The sequence below is a fragment of the Telopea speciosissima genome, chromosome 7, assembly GCF_018873765.1.
Source record: "Telopea speciosissima isolate NSW1024214 ecotype Mountain lineage chromosome 7, Tspe_v1, whole genome shotgun sequence".
In the NCBI taxonomy this organism is placed as follows: domain Eukaryota; kingdom Viridiplantae; phylum Streptophyta; class Magnoliopsida; order Proteales; family Proteaceae; genus Telopea; species Telopea speciosissima.
Window position 1 is genome coordinate 33,302,823 of NC_057922.1, and position 24,168 is coordinate 33,326,990.

Consider the following 24,168-nt stretch of genomic DNA (forward strand, 5'->3'; position numbering starts at 1 on the left):
AACCAACGCAGACAGAGAAAGAGAAAGACGGATTTGACGAATGTCTGCGAGACTGGTAAATGGTTTGTGCTTCTTCTTCTCTCCCTCTTTCTCTCTGCCGTGTGTCTTTGCTCTGGTTTCACACAAACGCACACACTTTTCTTTCTCACTCTTCTCCTCCCCGGTTTTCAAGGTTTCTCTCTCTCTCTCGCTCTCTCCTCGTCTGTTTTCTACCCCGCCAAACAGAGAGAGAGTGAGATCACATTAAACAAAGCAACTGGTGACTGGAATGGTTTGTTCGCGGAAAAAAGAAACCATTAAAAATTAAAAGTAAGAAAACGAAGTCAGTCCAGTCAGTTGTCAGTTTCGAAGAAACCTTTCCTGCTTTCCTACACACTTATTTTAAATACACTGCTATTTTTTAATAACTTTACTGACTAAACATAATACTTACATTCCCTTCTAAGTCATCCGATGAGGATTGAGTAATACGAGCATATCTAGCAGCTAGTCCTAAGGGGGAGCCAGGCAGCCGCACAAATGGAATCCAAGAGTGGAGTCCATTTTTTTTGGATTACATTTGTGCGGCTCAAGCCATATGAGAATGATTCTTGCACGAGAACTTGAATTGTATTCGTCCTAAGGGTGTCAATTTTTCAATCCAAACTAGTTGGATTTGTCATAATCGATTATATAAACTAGATCAAATAGAATTCAACCCTTATCAATTTGGTTTCATTTTTACCTTTCATGAGACCTATAGAAGACCGAATCAAATGGACCGACAAATGGACCAACCAAAATAAACCAATGCCATGTCTATATCTCTCCACACCCCTATGGAAATGACCCACATGCCTTTCTCATCCCACCCTCCCCCATTGAACATAGCTGCTAGTTTAGCTATAGCTAACGGCATGCCCAATCCCTGCCCTACATATATACATTCATATAACCATGAAAAGTACATAGTAGTGGTTGGAGGAATTTGTAGATACATAAGAATATATTCAATACAAGGAAAAAGGTTCTCTAAGCCACCAAGGGAGGAAACACATCAATATCTTATGTACGAAATCATTCCGTTGCACCTCATTGATGTACTCCTCCATGTCGCTTGATTATAGAACCCTCTTCCTTGATTAAATTAAGCTCTAAAATTTGATTTGAGGATAATTCTCTATCTAATGGTCAAAATAATCACATCATTTGTCCATAATAATTAAATTGAGGGCAAGAGATCTCCTGGTGTTTCCTACACCCTTTCATAGGAATCACAAGGTATCGTGAGTTGACGAATTTGCCCCTAGTAGATACCCAGACATGCTCACTCATTGGATAGCATAGAAAACACCACCTAGTAGAGATCTTTTTACCCTTAAATTGAGCATATGAAAAAGATCCATACCACTTGTTTGTAGAAACTAGGGGTGTCAATGGGTCGGGTTGGGCCGGGCCTGCCTAAACCCTGACCCTGACCCTGACCCGACCCTGTCAGGGTCAAGAAACTCTCAACCCTGACCCGACCCTGTCAGGGTCGGGCCGGGTCGGGTTGGTCCTGATTTATGGCACCGTCCACGTGTCTCATTAAACCATGTTTTTGTAACATAGGATCTCAACCTATGGGACAGCTAATAAATATGTTGAAAAAAATGGCGTGTGTATAAACTCTCTCTCTACAATTGTAACGGTGTCCCCTCAATAGGCCTGGAAGCTTATAGGGGCTACAACTAAATAACAATCATGTCAGTGACTCTTTTTATGGTCCTGATCAAAATAGTAGATGATCTACTCTTTTTATGGGTTCCCACTTCATGATGATGACAAAGCTAGTAGTTATCTCTGTACAATTCTCTTCTGTTTTTTTTTTTGTTAAGAAAATACTTATATTAAGTATATAATATATATATATATATATATATATGTAATATTATATACCTATAATTAATACAGGGTCGGGTCGGGCCGGGCCGGGCTAGGCCCAGGATCTAAACCCTGACCCGACCCGACCCTGCCAGGGTCAGACTATAACTAAACCCAAACCCGCCCTCAAGGTCAAAAAATCAGGGTCGGGCCCGGGCCGGGCTCAGGGCGGGTTCGGGCGGGTTCGGGCCAGCCGGGCTTTATTGACACCCCTAGTAGAAACCATTTTTTCAATTAATAATTAAAATAAAAAGGCAAGAGATGCTTAGTTGCATGAGTTGCACTGGTGCGGGCCAATAAGGGCATGCAAAAAGGCATTAATATGGATCCATTTTTTTTATCTCACCAGACGTATAGGCACGGGCTCCATGCGACCAGCAGTCTTCTTTTACCCTTAAAAAAAAGAAAATCTTTTTATGGGCATAACAAAAGAGGGAAAATTGTCTGTCCTAACAAGACCTGTAAAATATGTAACCGACACTGCTATTGTTTACAATAACTGAAATACCCTTAATTGTATTAAAGTACTAACAACTTAAAAAGACAAATTTGTTGTTTACCAAAAAAAACATAGGATAAATTTGTCCTTTCATTTATATTAAAAGCCCACATCCATTAGTACATCCATAATGATTTATTGATTTTAGAACGAAATTTTTTTTTTTGATAAAAGAATTTTAGAACGAAATGAAATCACAGCATAATGCAAAACTGTGATTCTTTTAACGGGCATATCAAGAAGGGGCCCAAATATTTTGAAAAGTAGGGCCCACAATCCTTCTTGTCATGTGTCAAGTATCAGCCTATCTTGGCGGTGAATATAATAGAAAGCTAAAAAATCCTTAAAAAATTTGTCAACACGAGAGAATATAGAGTCAAAATTGAAATGACATATGTCAATCTATTTAATGCTGTAATTATCACATTGTCCTTCCCCTTGGTCCTAAGTCCGAATTAGTTACTCTCTCTCAACTAACTTGAAAGCCTTCCCCGGCGAAGAAGAAAAGAAGAAGCAGAAGACGAAGAAGAGGAGAATGAGAAGACTAAGGTTTTGTTTTTTTGTTCGCTTGGTTTTCCAGATCAGCCGCCTTGGTTATTCCTAGGGGTGTCAATGGGTCGGATTGGGTCGGGCCTGCCCTAAATCCTGACCCGACTCTAAAATCCTTAACCCTGACCCGATTCTGTCAGGGTCAGGCCAGACCGGGTCGAGTTGATCCTGATTTATGCCACCGTCCACGTCTCATTAGATCATGTTTTTGTAACATAGGATCTCAACCTATGGGCCAGCTAATAAATATGTTGAAAAAAATGGCGTATGTATGGACTCTCTCTACAATTGTAACGGTGTCCCCTCAATAGGCCTGGAAGCTTATAGGGACTGCAACTAAATAACAATCATGTCAGTGACTCTTTTTATGGCCCTAATCAAAATAGTAGATGATTTACTCTTTTTATGGGTTCCACTTCATGATGATGACAAAGTTAGTAGTTATCTCTGTCCAATTCTCTTCTGTTTTTTTTTTTCCTGTTTTTTTTGTTGTTAAGAAAATACTTATATTAAGTATATAATATATATATAATATAGGGTCGGGTCGGGCCGGGCCGGGCTAGGCCCAGGATCTAAACCCTGACCCGACCCGACCTTGCCAGGGTCAGACTATAACTTAACCCAAACCCGCCCTCAGGGTCGAAAAATCAGGGTCGGGCCCGGGCCGGGCTTAGGGCGGGTTCGGGCCAGTCGGCCTTTATTGACACCCCTAGTTATTCCAGATCCGCCTCTGTGCGTGTTAATCTATCTCGGCCACCGTGCGTGTTATACTCTCCGCCTTGTGCGTGTTATTTTTCTTTTCCCCTTTTCGTTTCTCATCTCTTCCATCATGATCATCGAAATCCCCACCGAAGAAGACATAGATGAAGACGATGCTGACGACGATGATGCCGCCATCTATCCCATCGGCGAGATTTGCTCTGACGGCAACAAACGGGTGAAGCACAACATACTTCTCAAAGGCAACAAGAACAACGAAGCCAAGCCTATTGACACCTCCAGCCGCGACCTCACCTTCTGGGACATCAAGCGCAAAGCACCTCTTTCGTCTGGAATGAAGTCGAGCTCTTGTGCATCAGGACCTCCGGCAACGACTCCGTCTGCGCTCTCGGGTTCTTCAACCGTAGAGCCGTGGACAACTACAGCGAGTCTTATGACTTCGCCTAGGATGGCGCCGGCGCCTGCGTTTCAGTCTTCGATCCTGGCTTTGGTAGATGATATTGATCTGTGCTCGAACTCGGCTAAGTTCAATCTGATGTTGGTGTTGACGTTGAACCAGCCTTATGAGGCTTAGTTCAATTTGGTCTCGGCTGAGTTCAATGTGGTCTCCAAAGGCTCCATCTTGCTGGTTTTGAGGAGTGGTGGGCCTGATCTGTGGGTGTTTAAGGCTTTTTGTCGGCCTAAAATTGTGCTCCATGTATACGTTTCAGTGTCTAGTCTCTTTGTCATGGGCGGTCTTTCATTTTTCTATTTTTGTGTGTTTGCAGGTGTTGCCCACCCTGGTGCTTGTGGCACCGAGGTTAACGTCGGCCCTGCTGCTCCGACCTTCGGTTATTATTCATCATCTCTCTCCTGCCATCAATCGATTCTCCACTCGCCGATCCAATAGACTTTTGTCGATTCGGCAAGTTTGTTTGAAAGTAAGCTGTGGCAGTGTGTCGGCACGTATGGGCAGTATGATGTTGGACTGCTTGGCACATTTGGGGCCCCTCCTTTTGGCACGTTCGTGCATGGGCTTAAATTTATTTCAGGCTATAGCCTGTTTTCTAAGGATGCGGTAGTGACCCAACCCCTAGCCTAGATGGCCCAGTCAATAGCATGTGCGACCGGGTCAGTCTTCATTCCTTGGTTTTGGATACTATATATCCATACCTTGTGCTTATCATGCTATCTATCTGTTTTATGTATTTCTTTTTCTTTTGTCTGGCGTTGGGCGCGCCTGAATGCATAGACTTGTTTTCTACCCCAAAAAAAAAATAAAATCCAAACTAGTTGGAACATAGAAGAGCCTTTTAATGTGGATACTGCAAAGAACTTGTTGGCCTAATTTAATTAGGGGAGAGAATTCTCTTAAGGCTATGTTTGGTTGTCACGACATGGATAGGAAAAAAGAAAAGAAAAGAAAATCATACAATTTTTTAAAAAAATTTCGAATCTTCAAAATTTCATACTGTTTGGTTGGTTTAGCGGTGGAGAGAAAATTCCGTTTTAATATTATGAAAATGCCTACAAATTTGTACTAATCTCTATCCCCGTCACGGAAACAATCTCGCCTATGAGTCGAGAAAAATGGAGTTAAGACATGAAAAATGCGTTGCCAGCTTGACATAATCCACCTCTGACTTTGATCCTAAAACCCACCTCTGATATAAACCATTTCTCTATTGTCAGCCTTTATTATTTTTTTTTCTTTTCTTTTCTTTTACAACCCATCAGCAAGAGAAATTTTTTTTCTTTTAATTTCTTTTCTTTTTTTTTTCTATCCAACCAAACATAGCCTAAGTGGTCAGGCTGGAAAAAAAACTACAAATGGTTCCTTAGTACATATATGCCACGTGACATCTTGGGTGACCTCAATTTTTGTGGATAATATGTAAATTTTAGCCTAATTATAACTTTTTAAGTAGCAAACTTGAGCTTTTGGTAGCAGTCATGTTGATAAACTTGGTAATACGGACCACTTCATATTTGCCACTTGGCCCGAGAAAGCACTGGCAACAACGAAAAGGATGGAAGGGGGTCCATGTAGATGTTGCATCCGTCCATTGAGCAGCAGGTTCAGCATCTACTACAAATGAGAGAATCCACTTTAGCTAATCACACCGCTTCTAGGCAATGTGTGGAATGGCCGAGAGATCACTTCATATTTGCAATGTAGTAGTTACTTGATGATAAAATATGGTGTACAATAGATCCACCGATTCACTATCTATCTATAAAATTTTAGCTCAATCTAAAAAAATTTGCACCATTAAAAATACATGAAAATAATCCACTTGACTTTGACCACCAAATTCTACTTGTAAAAAAAACTAAGATTTGACTTTTCTTTTAACACGATTGAACATTGCCACATCACAAACCATGTGACCACCAAAATTGGATGAGACGTGTCGCTAGGATGTTACCAAATTTTTTTTTTTTGGGCCTTACTAATTTACGAAACAAATCATCAACTTTTGCCAAAGTCCTCTGTATTATTGTTGGTTTTAATAGATATCAATTTTCATATATAGTAAATCCCAATTGGTAATAGAAATAAATACTTTTGAATTTTTATCCTCTCATGTTCTCTATCAGGTACAGTTGTTCGATGCCTCTAATAAGAGAGGGGTGGACTCCACCTAGGCAGTATGTTCAGGTAAGGGGTTAGGTCATCATTTTTGCCCCCTATGAGAGAAACCAGGCAATTGTACTGGATAGCGAACCTAAGAAGATAAAGATCCAATACTTTAACCTAAAAAAAATAACAAATATCATCGTAGAATGGTATCTATGTAACCAATAATCTATTGCATTAAATGAAGAAATAAGTATCAAAATATCTCTTTTAGTTTTTATTGTTTTTGTCTCATAAGATTTGGACACAAGACTTTCCTTATATATTTTTTTATAAAGCGAAGTAGTGGAAATCGTTTAGCTCCATACTGTTTATGGAAGAGAATAGTGTGAGGTTCATATAATAGAATGAAAACTACATGTTCTCTTGTCTCCCGGGATTTTTGGGTTTATTTTCACACATGCACCATGTCGTGCGGGGTCATTGTGTGATCTTGTATGTGTGTCGATTTTTTTTTTGTTGGTAATCAGACCGGACTTGTATCCATTTTTCTTTTTGCTAATGTCGGATTAGGTTTTTCCAACATTGATTGTCTTCTTCCCAACATTTGGCTATTGAGTGTTGAACATCTGCCAAAGTGGGTTCTAAGTTAAGATTTGTCAGGAACCTCATTGATGTGCAATACACTTTGGCTGACACTGAACAAGGTTTACTAGCGTTAGATAAGCGTCGTCGACGTCAGTGATCTTGCATTGCACACCATCCAAAATGCATTGGATATTCGGCAATGGCTAATGTCTTGTTTCTTCTTTCTTAGAGAGACACATCTTTTGGATCTTTTTGAAAATGTTTTCCAATGAGCATCTCTCTTTAATAAATAAATGATGTCCTGTATGCTTTAGATTATTATTGTAAATGTTCTGTTACTTCTCTCGTTCTCTTTTCATATCTCTCTGCTTTTTGCATTTTGCATACTATTTTGAGAGTTCTTTTGGTTCCATCCCTTTGGTTGATTGAGTACAACTTAAGTGTGCCCAGATATGGCCCAGTAAGTGAGTATAACAACTACTAAAAGGCCTAAAGGGTTGTTTTGTCATGGAGGTCGATTCACTAAAATTCGTATTGCACCATTAGGGACCACTATAATCTTAAGGATGGGATGTATTGCAGCAACACAACCGTTCTGCTATATTTTTTGCCTCATAAAATTACGAAACAAAATGTCAACTTTCACCAAAGTCCTCTATATTTTGTTGGTTTCATAGACTTCAATTTTCATATGGCAAATCCCAATTGGCAATATAATCAGGTACCATCGTAGAGGAGTATTTATGTAACTTAAAATATGCTGCATTAAATGAATTTTCAAAGAAAAATAAGTATCAAAATACATCTTTTGGTTTTCGTTGTTTTTATATCTCACAAAGTTTGTACCCAAGACCTTCCCGTTGTTGCTTTTTGTAAAGCAAAGTAGTGGGAAATGTTTAGTCCAATATTGCCTATAGAAAAGAGGAGTGAGGTTCATATAGTATAGTGAGAACTACAATTGTATAGTTCCTTAGAAGAAAGACTTACTATGCTCTCTTGTCTCAGGGGGGTTGGGGTTTATTTTCACACATGCGTTGCACCACGTAATGCTATACCAAGTTGTGGTGTGGTCTTGTTTGTATGTGGTTTCTTTTTGTCTGGACTTAAATTCAGTTTTCTTTTTGTGTCAACTATTGAGTGTTGAACGTCAGCCAAAGTGGGTTCTAAGTTAGGGTTTGTCAAGAACTTTACCGACGTGCAATATGCTTAGTCCGAAGTTGAATGAGCATTTTTTTTTTTTTGACGTTAGATGACCATGCACCACTAACATCAGTGATCTTAAGTTGCAAACCGTCCAAGATGCATTGAAGATTGACAGGGGTTAGTTTTCAATACCTTCTCTTTTAGAGAGACACATATTTGGGTCCTTATGGAAATGTGTTTCTAAGGAACATATCTCTTTTATAAATAAAGGACATTGACACTTTAGATTATTATTATAAGTGTTCCATTTCCTTTCTCATTCTCTTGCCTCTTTTTCTATGCCTTTTGCATTCTGCTAACCGTTTTGAGAGTTCTCTTTGTTCCATTCCTTTGGTTGATTGAGTACAACATATGTGTATCCCGACATGACCCAGTGAGTACAATAACTATGGGAAGACGTAAGGGGTTGTTTCATCTTGGAGTTCAATTAACAAGAGTCCATATTGCATTATAAGGGGCGACGATAATCTTAAGAAGAACGAACAGTGGCATGACTCTGCCCCACTAAGAGTTCGTGTATCAAACTCTCCTACTGTATATGGTTGCCTCATTCAAGGATTAAGCGGTGGAGATAAGTTCTATAGTCTTAATTTATATAATATTATTTCCAACATAATCTTAAATGAGAGTGGACCGATTGAACTAACAGAAATCAATTGGACCGAATCAAAACCAACCGACTAAACTCCTTATCGGTTCTGTATTGGTTTTGATTTTTAAAAACTGTTAAAGGACCAACATTGACCAGATGATCGATAGGATTGATCAAAATTGACCGTAGATAGAAACAAAAAAATTTGATAAAAACTCAATACTATCGACCGATAATAGACCAGTAAGGAACCATTAAAAGCAATAGAACGAACCAAAACCAACCGGACTGATACCTATCGGTTTCGGTTTACTGTTGTAGACTAATGCTTCATCATCCGGTTTTAATCGAACCTGATAAATATAAAAAGCAAAAACAAACCGATAGAAATCGAACCAAATCAAACCGATCGTTTGACGGCCCTAAGGAATATTGTCAGCTATTTTGTTATTCGGAAGACAAGAGGATAGTTTCGGTAATCAAATTCCCAATTGGCACCACAAGCAAAGACAATGATGGAGGAGTATTTGTGTAAGTTTACTATTTTTTAGCATTCACAGAGAAAATAGTATGAATTTTGTCTTATTCGGAAGACAAACAGAGGTTAATTTCGTAATATCGAAGTGATCCCCTCGAATTTATCACACATGAGAGGGATCTTTATCACCTCCAGTTTGCTGACCGGCCCAGTTCCCCAGTTCCTCTAACAAAGGGGGGCTGAAATGACCTCTCTACCCATGCCCAAACACCCTGCCCGGGTGGGATCCACCATCCCCCTATTAGAGGAACTGGGGAACTGGGCCGGTCAGCAAACTGGAGGTGATAATTTTCCCATGAGAGAAGCAACTGAGTGAGAAGCCAATACTCGATACAGACGACTAAGGAGCCTAACACTTCGGAATTAGACCAATGATAAAAGAACACGTGCGAACCAAGAAGGCCAATGGGGACGTCGGCGGTATATATTTGTTTTATTGTCTGATTTGGGGGGTAAAACAGGAAACAAATCGGGCTGTAGTTTTCAGTTAGTAAACACTAAGGACAAATAAGAGCTTCGATCTTATCCACGTGCCGAGTAGACGGCGATGATGACTTGGGTCTCGTGTGGACGTACAGTCGGTAAGGTTGAGAATGTAAAATTACGAATTTACTCAGCTTTTCGGTTTGGTTAAGAAGACAACCGGCTATGCCGGTGACACGTGAGAAATAAAGAATAATCGTACAATCACACGAACGTCGAAGAATCTGTACCGTCCATTTCTTAACTACAGAAATTAAACTAATGTGAGAAAATCCCCCTGATTAATGCGGATTTAGCTTTCTGTAGGGAGTGGCTGAAAAGCCGTTCGGATGTGTGGCAAACATCCCGATGGTCAACTAGGCATGCGACAAGATCTGTGCGATACAGTCTAACCCTTGAATGCCCACTTGGGCATTCCCTGGAGAAAAGTTGGATCTAATTAATAATCGTGTGCATCCTTGGCCCTACACTGGTGTAGGAGCCACGTGATTGGACAGTGTTTTTCTTCTTAAAGATATTAAAAAATACCACAGTTTGGGATTACCTACACGGATCTTTATCGCTCCCAGTTTTAGGGGCGTTGTTGTGCCGCACGATACATACAGCAATAAATTTTCTTACCTACGCTCAGGCCCAGCCGCGCCCGAAAGACTTGCGTGGGCGGCTTATCCAGTACAGTATCATGTTACTCGTGTATCCATATCATCAAACTATCATCATCGTTCTCCGCTCTCTGTGGCCTCTCTAACTACTCCCAAGTGTCACCACCTCCCCTTCAACGGCTTCCATTCTCTCAAACCTTCTTTTTGTTGTCTGATGACTCTGATCTCTCTCGCCGCTTTCCACAAATTTCTTTTTTTATTTTATACTTTTAATAATGCTTACGTGTATAAATAGACTTTATACCTCGTAGCCACGGAATGGTGATGACAGTCGGGGAACTCTGTTCCAGTACCTTCGTCTCTCTCATCCGACTCAATCGCCGCTTTGGCCCGCTGAGGAAACCCATAAGAATTTCGAATCCATCAATTTTTTCCTCCTCGTTTTCTTCATTCCTATCTTTGCAATCTCCTCGTCGACACATTCACGTTCACAAGGTCTTAGCCATGGCCGAACGAGCCCTAAACCTACCCCAATCTCACAAACACACCAATCGTCTTGCCAGGGAGCACAGTCCCTACCTTCTTCAGCATGCTCACAACCCGGTTCGTTTTCATTTGATTTCAATGCGTTGGAACTGTAACGCACTTTGATGATTGATTCACTAATTAGAGGTGGAATTTGATGATTCAAATTTCCAATTTTTTTTGAAGGTTGATTGGTACTCATGGGGAGAGGAAGCTTTCCAGGAAGCGCGAAGGAGAGACGTTCCCATCTTCTTATCGAGTACAGCATTCTCATGCTTCATCTTTCTTTATTTTCTCTGTTAAATTGTATCTCGTTATAGTTTTCTAATTCCACGCTGCTTTTGTGCCGCCTTGTGAGAAGTTGGATACAGCACCTGTCACTGGTATGTGCTTCGGATAAATTATTTGCTTTCCCTGAACTACTTGCTTAAGATGAATGTAAAAACTGATTCTGTTTGGTGGGCATTTGGGAATTGTTGTTAAAGGTGTCATGTCATGGAGGTGGAGTCCTTCGAGGATGAAGAGGTCGCCAAATTGCTGAATGATTTGTTTGTTAGTATCAAGGTCCGTTTTTGAATCAAGTCAAGTTAAATGTTTTGAATATAGAGTGCTCTTTTACTCGCTATTTATTTTGTCCATTTGCTCTTGTGCAACAGGTGGATCGTGAGGAACGACCAGACGTGGATAAGGTATGGACCAAATACATTTTAATTCTTCACACCTTGTACAACAGGGTATTGAGAAGAATAGAATATTTACTACTAACCTGGTTAGTGATTGGGTTTCACAAGAGATACCATCTAATTTTCTTGTCTGAGTTATCTCAATAGAAGACTTAGAATGGGATTATGGGATGTTTTGACAGATTATTAATAAGATGATGAAAATTGATGCTAGCGGTCTGTTCAATCTGTGCTATACTTTTGTATTTGCCTTTTTTTTTATTCTTTGCTAAAGATCAGATTGTATTAAAATACGAAAAGGGACTACACAAAATTAGCTCGGGCATACCCAAGCAAGGACAAATACAAAAAAAAAAAAGGAATCCGAACCTCTCCGCATGGCCATCAGCAGGCACAGAAACCATACAAAAAGAAAGCAATCAAGCTACCGGAGTCTATATCTGGGCATCACCAGAATATCTCTGTTAATCTCCTCCTTTATCAAAAAAAGTAAAATCACTGACTAAAGAGGAAATCCCTGACTTAGCAGCTTCCTCCGCGAGAAAATCTGCGATTGGATTTGACTTCCTATAACAGTGGGTAATCTTCCATTGAATTGACAAGAGATAAGATTGCAGAGAGGACCAATGCTGCCAAGTGAACCAGGGAGAGCGACCTGACTGGGCAAGGACAACCACTGCAGCCGAATCACACTCAATCCAGAGGTCTCCAATTTTCAGCTCCTTGGCCTTATGGGGACCAAGCATGAGGGCTAAAAATTCTGCATCAAAATTGGTCTTAATACCTAAGAAAACTTGAAGTGAGCAGATCATACTTCTGAAGTGATTTCTGAAAATACCGCCCGCTCCCGCTCTACTTGGGCTACCCATGGCACAACCATCTATATTTAATTTGATCCAACTACCTGTCGGTTTGCACCAAAAAGTTTCTAAGAGTAGCCTTGGAGATCTTGATTTAATAGGAAGACCCAGATTTCTAGCGCACAGGAGATCTGCAGATGAACTAACCAACCCATTCAACCCATGAACTATATCACCTAAATCTCTTAAGATTTGTTTGAAAATCAAGTTAACCGGCCTCTTCCCTTCAAATCCTCGTTGATTTCTTTCCATCCATATATTGTAGGCAATCAAAGTAAGCCCAGCATGCCAAGCTCCTTTGAGGGAAAGAATAAGGCTTTTGGATATCCACCATCTAATCAGATCGGAGGAAGAAGAAAAAATCAATCCAGCTGATTCCAAAACACCCTACAAATCTGCCAAAGCTCCTTCGAAAAAGGACAATGAAAAAAAAGTATGGGTGGCTGATTCAGAATTACTATGACATAACTCATACCTAGATGCCAATGAATCTCTCATAACACCAAAAGAATCGTCCATTGGAAGTCTACCAAGGATAAACCTCAATCCAAATATAGAAAACCGAGGGAGAAGATTCGATTTCTAGATCAGCGAATACCAGGAAATCTTTGGATTTTTCTTTCTAAATTCTAATGTCCACCACCACATAGATGACACTGGGAAAGAGCCAGACAAAGTTATAGACCATGCCACCCTATCCACCATAGCTGAACTCGGTATCTTGATCTCCTTAGCAAAAGAATCCTTAAAGAAATTTGACTAGGCAGCAGGAAATGATCATCTGGAATCTGAAATAAACTCAGAAACCTTAACCGTGGAGTTCTTAAAAAGGTCAATTGGTAAATTGGAGGAGTCTGCCAAGGATGACCTGCTAATGCAAAGTCGACATTGAACCAGGGAAACCAGCGGGAGATCAATTGCAGCGGGAGATCAATACAAAAAAAGGAACAAAATTAAATAACTAAAACTCTTTTTTTATTGCTATTTTCTGTTTACATATGAAGAAGAACATCAGAGGTTAGGAAAGAAGAAGAAAGGGATATAGAAAGGGGGAATAGGATTAGCTATCTCAGCCTATCATCCTCTCACCCAGGGCTTCTCACCCACGGGATCTCACCGTTGCCGCATCTCACAGCTTCATCAATAGCTCTTTTCTCTTCAATCTGTGTCTCTTTTCTGTTCAGCCATATATATATATTTATAATAAAACAACCCAATCCAATTCTAAGTAAGAAACTAATTAATAAAATCTATAAAATAGAAACTAGACTCTAACTAGGTTTCCTAATAGAACTAGGATTCCCAATTAGGATTACAAATCAAATAGGAAACTAAATTAGTGTCTAATAATAAAAGTAACACCAAAAAACAACTCCTCAAAGCCAGCAGTCCATATCATCCCCCAAATCATTGTTCATGTGAGCAGTGTTGCATGAACAGTGCCGAGAGGTACCGTTCACGTGAACAGTAACTGTTTTTTTTTTTTCTTCCTACATCAAGTCTACCCTTCTTGGGAAAAACAACAACTTGTCCTCGAGTTTGGTAGAGATGCCGAATTTGAATTGCATGATGAATCTTCAATTGGAAGTAGAATGCAACAACCATCGATCTTGTCTACTGCTTCTCCTTAGCTCTGATACCAAATAATGCAAAGTCGACCTTGAACCAGGGAGACCAGCGGGAGTTCAATTGCAGCAGGATCAATATAATAAAAAGAACAAAAATAAATAGCTAAAATTCTTTTTTTATTGCTATTTTCTGTTTACATATGAAGAAGAATATCAAAGGTTAGGAAAGAAGAAGAAAGGGATATAAAAAGGGGGGAATAGGATTGGCTATCTCAGCCTATCATCCTCTCACCCAGGGCTTCTTACCCACAGTATCACACCGTTGCCGCATCTCACAGCTTCATCAATAACTCTTTTCTCTTCAATCTCTGTCTCATTTCTGTTCAGCCGCATAAATGTATTTATAATAAAAAAATCCAATCCAAATCTAAGTAATAAACTAATTAATAAAACTTATAAAATAGAAACTAGACTCTTAACTAGGTTTCCTAACAGAACTAGGATTCCCATTTAGGATTACAACTCAAATAGGAAACTAAATAAGTGTAATAATAAAAATAACACCAAAAAACAACTCCTCAAAGCTAGCAGTCCATATCAGCCCCCAAAATCACTGTTCATGTGAACAGTGCCGCAAGGTAGTTCACGTGAACAGCAACTTCCCCCCCCTTCCATGTTTCGATATACATCAACTCTCCCCTTCTTGAAAAAAAAAACTCGTCCTCGAGTTTGGTAGAGATGCCGAATCTGACTTGTATGATGAATCTTCAGTTGGAAGTAGAATGCAACAACCATTGATCTTGTCTACTGCCTCTCCTTAGCTCTGATACCAAATAATGCAAAGTCGACCTCGAACCAGGGAAACCAGCGGGAGATCAATTGCAGCAGGATCAATACAATAAAAAGAACAAAATTAATTAACTAACTCTTTTTTTATTGCTATTTTCTGTTTACATATGAAGAAGAACATCAAAGGTAGGGAAAGAAGAAGAAAGGGATATAGAAAGGGGGAATAGGATTAACTATCTCAGCCTATCATCGTCTCACCCAGGGCTTCTCACCCACGGTATCTCACCGTTGCCACATCTCATAGCTTCATCAATAGCTCTTTTTTCTTCAATCTCTGTCTCTTTTCTGTTCAGCCACATACATGTATTTATAATAAAACAACCCAATCCAAATCTAAGTAAGAAACTAATTAATAAAACCTATAAGATAGAAACTAGACTCTAACTAGGTTTCCTAACAGAACTAGGATTCCCAATTAGGATTACAACTCAAATAGGAAACTAAATAAGTGTGTAATAATAATAATAACACCAAAATACAACTCCTCAAAGCAAGCAATCCATATCAGCCCCCAAATCACTGTTCATATGAACAGTGCTGCATGAACAGTGCCACGAGGTACTGTTCGCGTGACAGTAATTTTTTTTTCATGTATTGTTCTACAGCACCTGCCCAGTCAAATGTTTCTATAAATTGATGGACCTCCCATCACCAATTGTCCACCTTTCTTGACCAATAATAAAGTCGTAAATCTTCTTAACACCTGGCCAAATAGAGGAGGATTGATAGGTTTGTTTAATTCTCCCATTAGAGTCTAGGAATCTTGCTTTAAAGAACTTACTCATTCCCGACTTTCCATGTTTTATCTGTCATGGACCTTCATTTTTAGGTCTGCACACCATATCCCATTTCACCACAAATGCCTTTGCTGTATGTATCTCACCAGACCATATAAAATTCCTCATCCAACGCTTCACCAAGGAATCCAAACTATATGGCCACTGGTATAGCTGACTTTACAAGCTCCACCTTTCTAGCCATCAATAACAAATTTCCCTTCCAACCGGATAGTTTATTCTTTATTTGATCCACCATAGGTAGAAGTGGCTCCTTCTTAATTCTTCCTTGAAAAATCCCCACCTCCTAAGTAACGAGTGGGAAATTTACATACTGGAATGCTTAATAGATCAATAATTCTTTGTCTTCTGGATGGAGGAATCTTCCCCAAGAATAGCTTGCTATTATCTAAATTGATATGCTGGCCAGAAAACTCTTGATATTTGGAAAGAAGACTCTCCAAGCTTCTGACATACCTAACAGATGCATTTATAAAAATGAAAATGTTATCTGCAAATAATAAGTGGGTTGGGACATCAATATCTTGAGGCCCCTTAACGGGTTTTAACTTCTCCCCAGTCGTAAGAGCATGAAGACCTCTGCATAACACTTCCTCCACAATTATAAACAACACGGGAGAGAGATGATCGCCTTGTCTAAGGCCCCTTTCCACTCCAAAGAAACCGACTGGGCCCCCATTCAACAAGATGGAATTCCTTGTGGATAGGAAGAGCTGATGAATCCATGAAAATCCATTTCTCACTGAAGCCAAATCTTCGAAGAAACTTCAAATAAGAAGTCCCAAGACAAAGTTTTATAGGCCTTTCGCACATCCAATTTTATCCTACTTCCTCTGGACATTGACTGGTGCACGAAATTGGCCAATTCAGAAGCCATACTGATACTTGAGAAGATAACCTTCCCTTTCTGAAAGGCATCCTGTTCATCAGAAATTAAACAAGGCAAGATAGGACTCAATATCATAGCCATAATTTTTATATAACTTTTACAAAGAAATTTCCCATGCATATGGGGAGAAATTTGTCCTAGGAGGAAGCACAATCCATGGAATGAGAACGATAAAACAATTACTAACACCCTTGGGCAACACACCTTTGGAATGAGAGTGATAAAACTATTGTAAACACCCTTGAGCAACACACCATTCTTGAAGAAGTCTTTAACTGCGATACATAAGTCTTCCTCCACCACTTCCCAAGTCCCAAATTGCATTTTTAATTTCTTCCAAGGATGGAGATGCTTCGAGCCCTAAGATATCAACATCATCTATTATATGAGGAATACATGATAAAATATCCAAGTGACTCACTGTAGTAGAGGATTTATGTAAAGTTTTAAAAAACTCCACCACATAGGTGCCCATATGAATTGGATCTTGCACAACCGATCCATCTTCTTTTGTCAGACTTCAAATCCAATTTTTTGCCCTTCTAACCTTTGTGGACATATGAAAAAACTTCGAATTTTTGTCACCGTCAGCCAACCACTTGGCACGGAACTTGTCAGTCCACAATTTCTCATGCATCTTCAACGCCTTTAAATATGAGGTTTTAGTATCAGCCTCTCGGTCAAAGTAATGTAAGACCAGATTAAGGTTAACCTAGTCCCAAATAACCCATAAATAAGTTAGTCAGTCAACGAACAATAAGCTTCAACAGCAGGGTATAAACCAGGGCCGAAATCAGATTCAGGGCACAAACCAGAACTCAAAATTTATAACCAAGAATAAGACTGCAATGACCATCGAGTTTTGATCTTGAGAAGCTTAATTAAGTCCCTGAATCTGGGCAGAATCGTATGGCTAGAAACGCAAGGGCAGCAGGTCTTCAAAATTAGAAAGTAAAGATGAGTGTGTAGAAACCAAACCAGCCAATAGAATGAAACCAAACTCAGGTCGAGTGATGCTTGTGGTGAGGAGAAGCACTGCTGAAAATCTCAATCAATTCTGATGGTTAGGTTGAGAGATATGGAGGTAGCACCAAAATAGAAACTTAGGCACTGTAAAGCAACCCAGCCAGCAGTAGGGTCTGGAACTTGGATCGAGTGGAGGGCTTGGTGTGAGTGTCCTTCGCTCCAAAACCCAGCAGATTCTGATGGTGAAATATGGAGATATGCAAGCTTGAAGTTTGCAGGCCTTGGTGCAACGGTAAAGGTTGCTCGAGTCTGGAAACAGCCTCTCTGTGAAAGCAGGGGTAAGGCTGCGTACATTATGACCCTCCCTAGACCCTGCAATGGCGGGAGCCTTGTGCACTGGGTACGCCCTTTTTGAAGTTTGCAGGAGAAGCAGAGCAGGAACAGCTGAGCTGCAAGGTGTTTGGGTCTTCCTTTGGTGTGAAGCAGCAGCAACAGATGTGGACTTGATTATGGTTCAGTTCAGGCCTTCAAGGTCACAAGTTGTCCTTAATCAACAGATTATTGTAGTCACAGGATAGGCAGGGCAGTGTTGATCGAGTAGGGAAAGGAGAAGAAGATAGAAGAAAGGGGGTAGGGGATGGGCTTTCTCAGCCCTGGGTCTCTCACCCACAGCTATCCCAGCTGTTGAACAGGGGTTTTACTCCCATAATCGAGTGCAAGAATGCCTCAAAACTTCATTCATTAATTCTGTCTTATCAATTACAATAAGGGGCTGCCTATTTAATGAAGTAGGCTAGATTTCAAAATTAGGAACTTAAAAAAATAGCAACTTGACAAACTTAGCAGCTAATAGAAATTAGAAACTTAATGGAAATAGAAACTACTAAAGGCTACAGCCTTGGACACTAAAATAGCAACTAACAAAATTAGAAACCACTTGGGCTTTATAATCCAGCCACATGCAAGAATAGAAAGTAATAAATATGGTAACTAAGTACTAGGATTTCACTGGTCAAAGATCAGGATCCTTGTCAAAATCATGGGCTGCAAGTTGGGTCTTCTAGAAGGCCAGCTGACTGGCTCGATCTGGTCCTTCTTGGCTGGCTCGAGCTGGTCCAGTTCTAGTCCAATAGGGCCTGGTTCGATGCTTGGTTCTGATCTACATCACAAAGAGCCAATGATTCACACCCACTGTCTCCATTGTTTCTTGTATATCCTCCAGAACCACTTTAGTCTCTTTTAGAGTTGAATTTATATTTGGAAAGCACTGGCGAGCCCCCATCTTCATAACAGGTTTGAGTCTCTTCAACTTCTGGGACAATCTAAAGATTGGAGATTTGCTCACAGCCACAACCCAAGAAAATTTCACCGTCTCTTAAAAATCTACATGGTCCATCCAAAATTTATGAATTCTGAATGGACAATTTGGGGGTTTTGGCAGTGCAGCTGCCGTGACTGCAACGGGACAATGATTCGAGGAGGCACCCTGCAACACTTTCTGAGAACCATTGTGGAACAAATTAAACCACTCACCATTACAGAAACTACGATCTAGAACCGCACGGACATTTCCAGATCACCTATTATTTGACCAAGTGAATTTTCTCCCATGAGAAGGGTGGGAAAAAGAGAACAAGCATCGATCATACCACCAAAATCAGTTGCCGAGCCCAGGTTGAAAGTACCAAGGCCTCTTTTCTAGGTAAGGCACGTAGATCTAACCCCAATTCCCTTCTCATGGCTCGAAAGCATTTAGCATGAACCATGGTAACAAAAATTTGCTTCCCTGACCAAGTTACATTAATCGATATGAATTGATCAAAGACAACCACCACAACGGGATGGTGTATGTACGACTTCCACATAATCCAAAGATTTGGAACTTTGTTAAGCTCTTTGGTTATGAATAAAATCCACCAAGTATCCCATCTTATTAAAAAATAATTAGGGAACTGATTGACTTCCACCATAGGTTCCGCCACACAAAGGATATCAGGATTGATCTCCTTCAACAAAGACTTCAAGGCCACGTTGCGACCTTCTGGATCCTTCTTATATTCCTGAAGAGGACCCACATCATTAACAACGAGAAGAGGTAGACTGCCAAGCTTTTTAGCTGCCTGGTCCTCCTTAGACTTCCTAGATCTTAGAACTTCAGAGAAGCCCTTCGTCAATTTTGTAGCTCTAGCCGCCTCATCAATAGTAGCAATCTCAGGGTGCTTCATAACAATAGCACCCCCCTTTAAGGTTACTAGAGACTAACTCATCCACTGATTCGTCTGCCTGAACTGACGAGGAAGAAAACTTACTCGGCAACAAAGTATGATCCAGATTAAGGACCACCTCTAGGGTTCTAGCTGCAAGGTCCTCCGTATCCTTTCTTTCCAAGCTACATGCATGTGAATGAATAGTGATACGTCTCTACGTATCGGTATGTATCGGTACGTATCGGTGATGTATCGGTATGTATCGAGCCGTATCGGCCGATACGTAAACCACCCACTGAACCCTTTACTGGACGTATCGATACCATCGATATGTATCGGTCGTATCATATCGTATCAGCCCGTATCGGTCGATACATTTCGATACACTTCGAGACAGTTCATTTAAAAAAAAAAGAAGAGACGTATCGGTATGTATTGTATCGGTCCGTATCGTATCGTATCGGTCGATACTTTAAACCATGCTAGGTACCCCTTTCCCCCTACTGTGACCATGACCTCGTCTTGCTGGACCATCTTGCCGTGACTGGTGCAGTTGCTCATCTTAACGTCTACATGTCTCTGTCAAGTTCCAGGGCTTGAGAATCTTCATGGTTGTAACCCTCTTCACTACCGTCACCCTGAGACTGGGAATCACCATGACTCAACTGAGAGCGAGACCTACCTCGATTCGAATCATGCTGCAGGCCCTGAATCTCCAAATTGTGGTTTGAGGGGAAACCGCCGACTTGTGCTTATCACCAATAATCTCCTCACCGCCAGAGCCTAAATTTTGGTCATGCAACGAAAGATCCGATCCTAATCAGACTTCTCCTTACATTGACTGGTCTAGTGATCCACTCGCTTACAGAAACCAGTGTGTTCCGTACCGTTTTCATATAGAATTTTCTGCATAAAAGAGAACGTATCAGACGACCCCACCTTCTTGCGTTCAACCTTTATGGCATCCAAGTGAGGAGCCTGAATTTCAATATCGACCAACACCCCCCCAAAGTGACCAATAGAGGGAACCCTAGTGCGCCGATCTAGGGCTACCAGCCGACCAATTGCTTTTGCAAAGGATAGAAGAATATCCTCATGCCAGTATTCAAAAGGAAGATTTGGAAATCGCACCCAAACCAACTTTCTGATGAGATGATTAGCATTAATATCAAAGTCAGGCTCCCATCGCTGAAATCTCAACACCGGACCTAGAACCCTAATTGGGTTCCTTCTCCAGATCATCGCCATATTATTCTCCTAGTGTGCCGATCTAGGTCTACCAGCCGACCAATTGCTTTTGCAAAGGATAGAAGAATATCCTCATGCCAGTATTCAAAAGGAAGATTCCGAAATCGCACCCAAACCAACTTTCTGATGAGATGATTAGCATTAATATCAAAGTCAGGCTCCCATCGCTGAAATCTCAACACCTGACCTAAAACCCTAATTGAGTTCCTTCTCCAGATCATCGCCATATTGTTCTCCAAGAAGAACCTGAAGATTACAAAACCCTTGCCAATGGGAATGATCTCAACCTTCTCCTTTTATCTCCAAGACTCCTTGACAGTTCGTTTCAGGTCCTCTAGGGAGATCAACTGCAGATTCAGCATGCCGATGAGAGCGAACTTGAACTGGTCTACCTGTTCTTCATACGATTTCTGAGGATTGATGATCCTTGTCACTGAACACTCGTGGATGGGATCCGGAAGGCCATTAACGTTTGGAAGAACCCTACTACCCACAACCGCAGCAAAGGATCTTCCACCATTCTGATGTTCCCCATTCAAGGGCGGAGCTGCTTCATGACCCTGGACAATAGGAGGATTGGAGTTCGGCAAAACCCCTTGGCGATCCATGGCGAGATCCCTCTCCCCTCTGCCATCATCATCTGCTTCCTCGTCAGCATCCGCAAAAACCCTAGCAAGCGAACCTCCATACTTTCTTTCCCTCCCTTGTGTATTTGCCTTCTATTTATGTGTCTTGCAATTGTTGAATTGTCATTGGTATGAATTTAGAGACATATTTAGACCCTCCCTAGAAAGAAAAGGGAAAGGGGGAGGGAAAACCATGGCATTATGATACACCTATATGGGTGGAAGGAAGAGAGAGAGGGGGGGTGGGGGTGGGAAGGAAAACCATGGCAGCTAAGTTTGGAGCTGAGAAGGTGGCCACTGTGTTCCTGACTTTTCATACCTTTCCTATGGCGAGTTCAGCTTTTTGGGTGTTATCCACATGGCTAGGATGGACACTTCTGGGGGCCTTTTCTTGAAAACATATGGATAGTCAAGGGCTATTATTTCTGGAGTATACGGTGGATACAAGGTGGACCATGTACTAACATTGACGAGTCGTTATATATGTGGCTAATTAAAGGGTTGATATGTATATTGTTAGTTCAGAGAGTGCTCCGAAATTCGGGTTGTTTGCATTTGCCATGTCTGCCCATGAGGCAAACAAACCTTTGTGATGCAGACTTCAAAGTAGTGGTGTGACAGCCAAAAACCTTATCCATAGGAGGTATTTTATTTTCTATGTAGAAAATTCATTTTTATTTTTAAATTTTTCTTAGTCTTTTCTCCATTTTTTTCTCTATAGGTGTACATGACGTATGTACAAGCACTGTATGGTGGAGGTGGTTGGCCACTGAATGTGTTCCTTTCGCCAGATCTGAATCCTTTAATGGGAGGAACATACTTCCCCCCAGATGATAAGTATGGACGACCAGGCTTCAAAACTATACTCAGGTGATCACATAAAGCTTGTCTTATCTATTTAGTTTTGGGGGGCATGAACATCCTCATAATTGCAACCATATGGTGAATTTTATTGTCATTACCTTATATTACTTACAATTGCATGATTTTCATGTTGCTTCATGCATCCCTTGACCATCATGTATTCAATTGCTCATTCAGGAAGGTCAAAGATGCTTGGGAAACGAAAAGAGAGGTGCTTGTTAAGAGTGGAGCCTTTGCAATAGAGCAATTGTCAGAAGCACTAGCTGCGAGTGCCAATTCCAATAAGTTATCAGATGGTCTTCCCCAAAAGGCTTTACACCTGTGCACTGAACAAGTGAGAACTTTTACTCTGATTAATTAAATTCTGTTGATTTCTGTTCTTTTGCATTATAGTGTTATTGCAAAATTTCACATGGGTTAAGGTGGCAGTTGAATCTTCATGCGTTTGATTTTGGCTTGATTTGCCAAAAAAAACTTCCAGGCTATAAATCATTGGAAGATGCAAAAGGCTTAAAAGGAATTATATTTTATTTATAGAGCTAATAGAGGTACAAATTGATGGGCTGGTGGCTGTCCAAGTTCATGGGTGAATATTGGTGTGAATGGCACCACCGAGACACTAACATCATAATCAGTACCCAAGCCTAAGGAACTTAAAATAAGAAGAGTTGAGAACTAGGGAGAGAGGAGGGGAATGTTAAGGAGGACAGGAATAAGTGTATAACAAGGAGAGGATTTCCTCACTAAACAGAGGTTAAGGGGCACCAATACAATAAAACCAAATTTCAGTTCCTTACTACTATATATCCTTCAAAATATTTGCAAAGAGTCTTTGTGTAGGGAGCCTGGAAACTTCATATTCTGGAAGACCAAAGACTCAACTTTCATTTGACTCACATATTTTAACCCGACCAATATATTCTTTCAAGTTAACAACTAGTAATTTCTGGGTCACTCTTGAACTTTGAAAACTTCGACAATCAAATCTAGAATCTGGACTCTCAGACCTTTAGGACCATATTGACACTGATAAATTCACTGGTCAATTGACCTTTCAAATTTACCAGGACATGTATGATGCACTTATATAATGCGGAACTAGTAATATCTAAACTATCAAACAATGCCTAAAACTGAAATTGAACTTGGACACAATTTCCTACAATAAAGCCAATCCTTTTCAACCTCTGACGGCATGGGCCTTTCAGGATGTTTTTGAAACTCTCTTTGAACAGAGCCATTAGGTATAAACTAAGCTAGAATCTGTGTATTACTGCTTCTGAACTGGACTTATCTGTGGCTCTTTTAGCTTTCTGGAAGTTATGATCCGCAATACGGTGGATTTGGATCTGCCCCGAAGTTTCCTAGACCTGTAGAGATCCAGCTAATGATGTATCAATCAAAGAAGCTGGAGGAAGCCGGGAAATCAAGTGAAGCAAATAATAATTTGAAAATGGTACTTTTTAGCTTGCAATGCATGGCAAGAGGTGGCGTCCATGATCACATTGGAGGTGGTTTCCATCGATATAGCGTTGATGAATGCTGGCATGGTAAGTTGGCAAATTTGAATTGTGTCTTAAAGGGAGAAATCTATTTCATATACATGTATTACTGGACCTAAATTTGAAGTTGAATGACATTTTTTTGGCTTGAAAAAAATTTATTCTTTTACTTATACCCCCCCCTGTTGGGGTGCAGAAAAAATATTGTTGGTGCCACTGAGATTTAAAGTCCTACTCTTCCAAATTCCGACCACAAAATGATTGCAGCTCTACTCCCCCCCTCCCCCCAAACCACCCCCAGCAAAAGTAAAAAAATCCCCTTTTGCGTATAAAATCAAGTGTAGGACC

The 24,168-nt window shown here is 40.5% G+C and overlaps 1 protein-coding gene across 2 annotated transcripts in view; it reads left to right on the plus strand.

Moving 5' to 3' along the window:
* The first annotated feature begins 10,560 nt into the window (after positions 1 to 10,560).
* Positions 10,561 to 24,168, plus strand: part of LOC122667651 (spermatogenesis-associated protein 20) — a 43,101-nt gene continuing 29,493 nt past the window's right edge. Inside the window, exons 1-8 of one of the 2 annotated variants that reach the window (XM_043864020.1) lie at positions 10,561 to 10,839; positions 10,948 to 11,020; positions 11,123 to 11,144; positions 11,247 to 11,325; positions 11,418 to 11,450; positions 22,176 to 22,324; positions 22,496 to 22,652; positions 23,628 to 23,868. In XM_043864020.1, coding sequence (XP_043719955.1) covers positions 10,561 to 10,839; positions 10,948 to 11,020; positions 11,123 to 11,144; positions 11,247 to 11,325; positions 11,418 to 11,450; positions 22,176 to 22,324; positions 22,496 to 22,652; positions 23,628 to 23,868 — 1,033 coding nt within the window. Of the gene's footprint in view, positions 10,840 to 10,947; positions 11,021 to 11,122; positions 11,145 to 11,246; positions 11,330 to 11,407; positions 11,451 to 22,175; positions 22,325 to 22,495; positions 22,653 to 23,627; positions 23,869 to 24,168 lie in introns of both variants that reach the window. The other variant, XM_043864021.1, reaches the window with a different exon arrangement.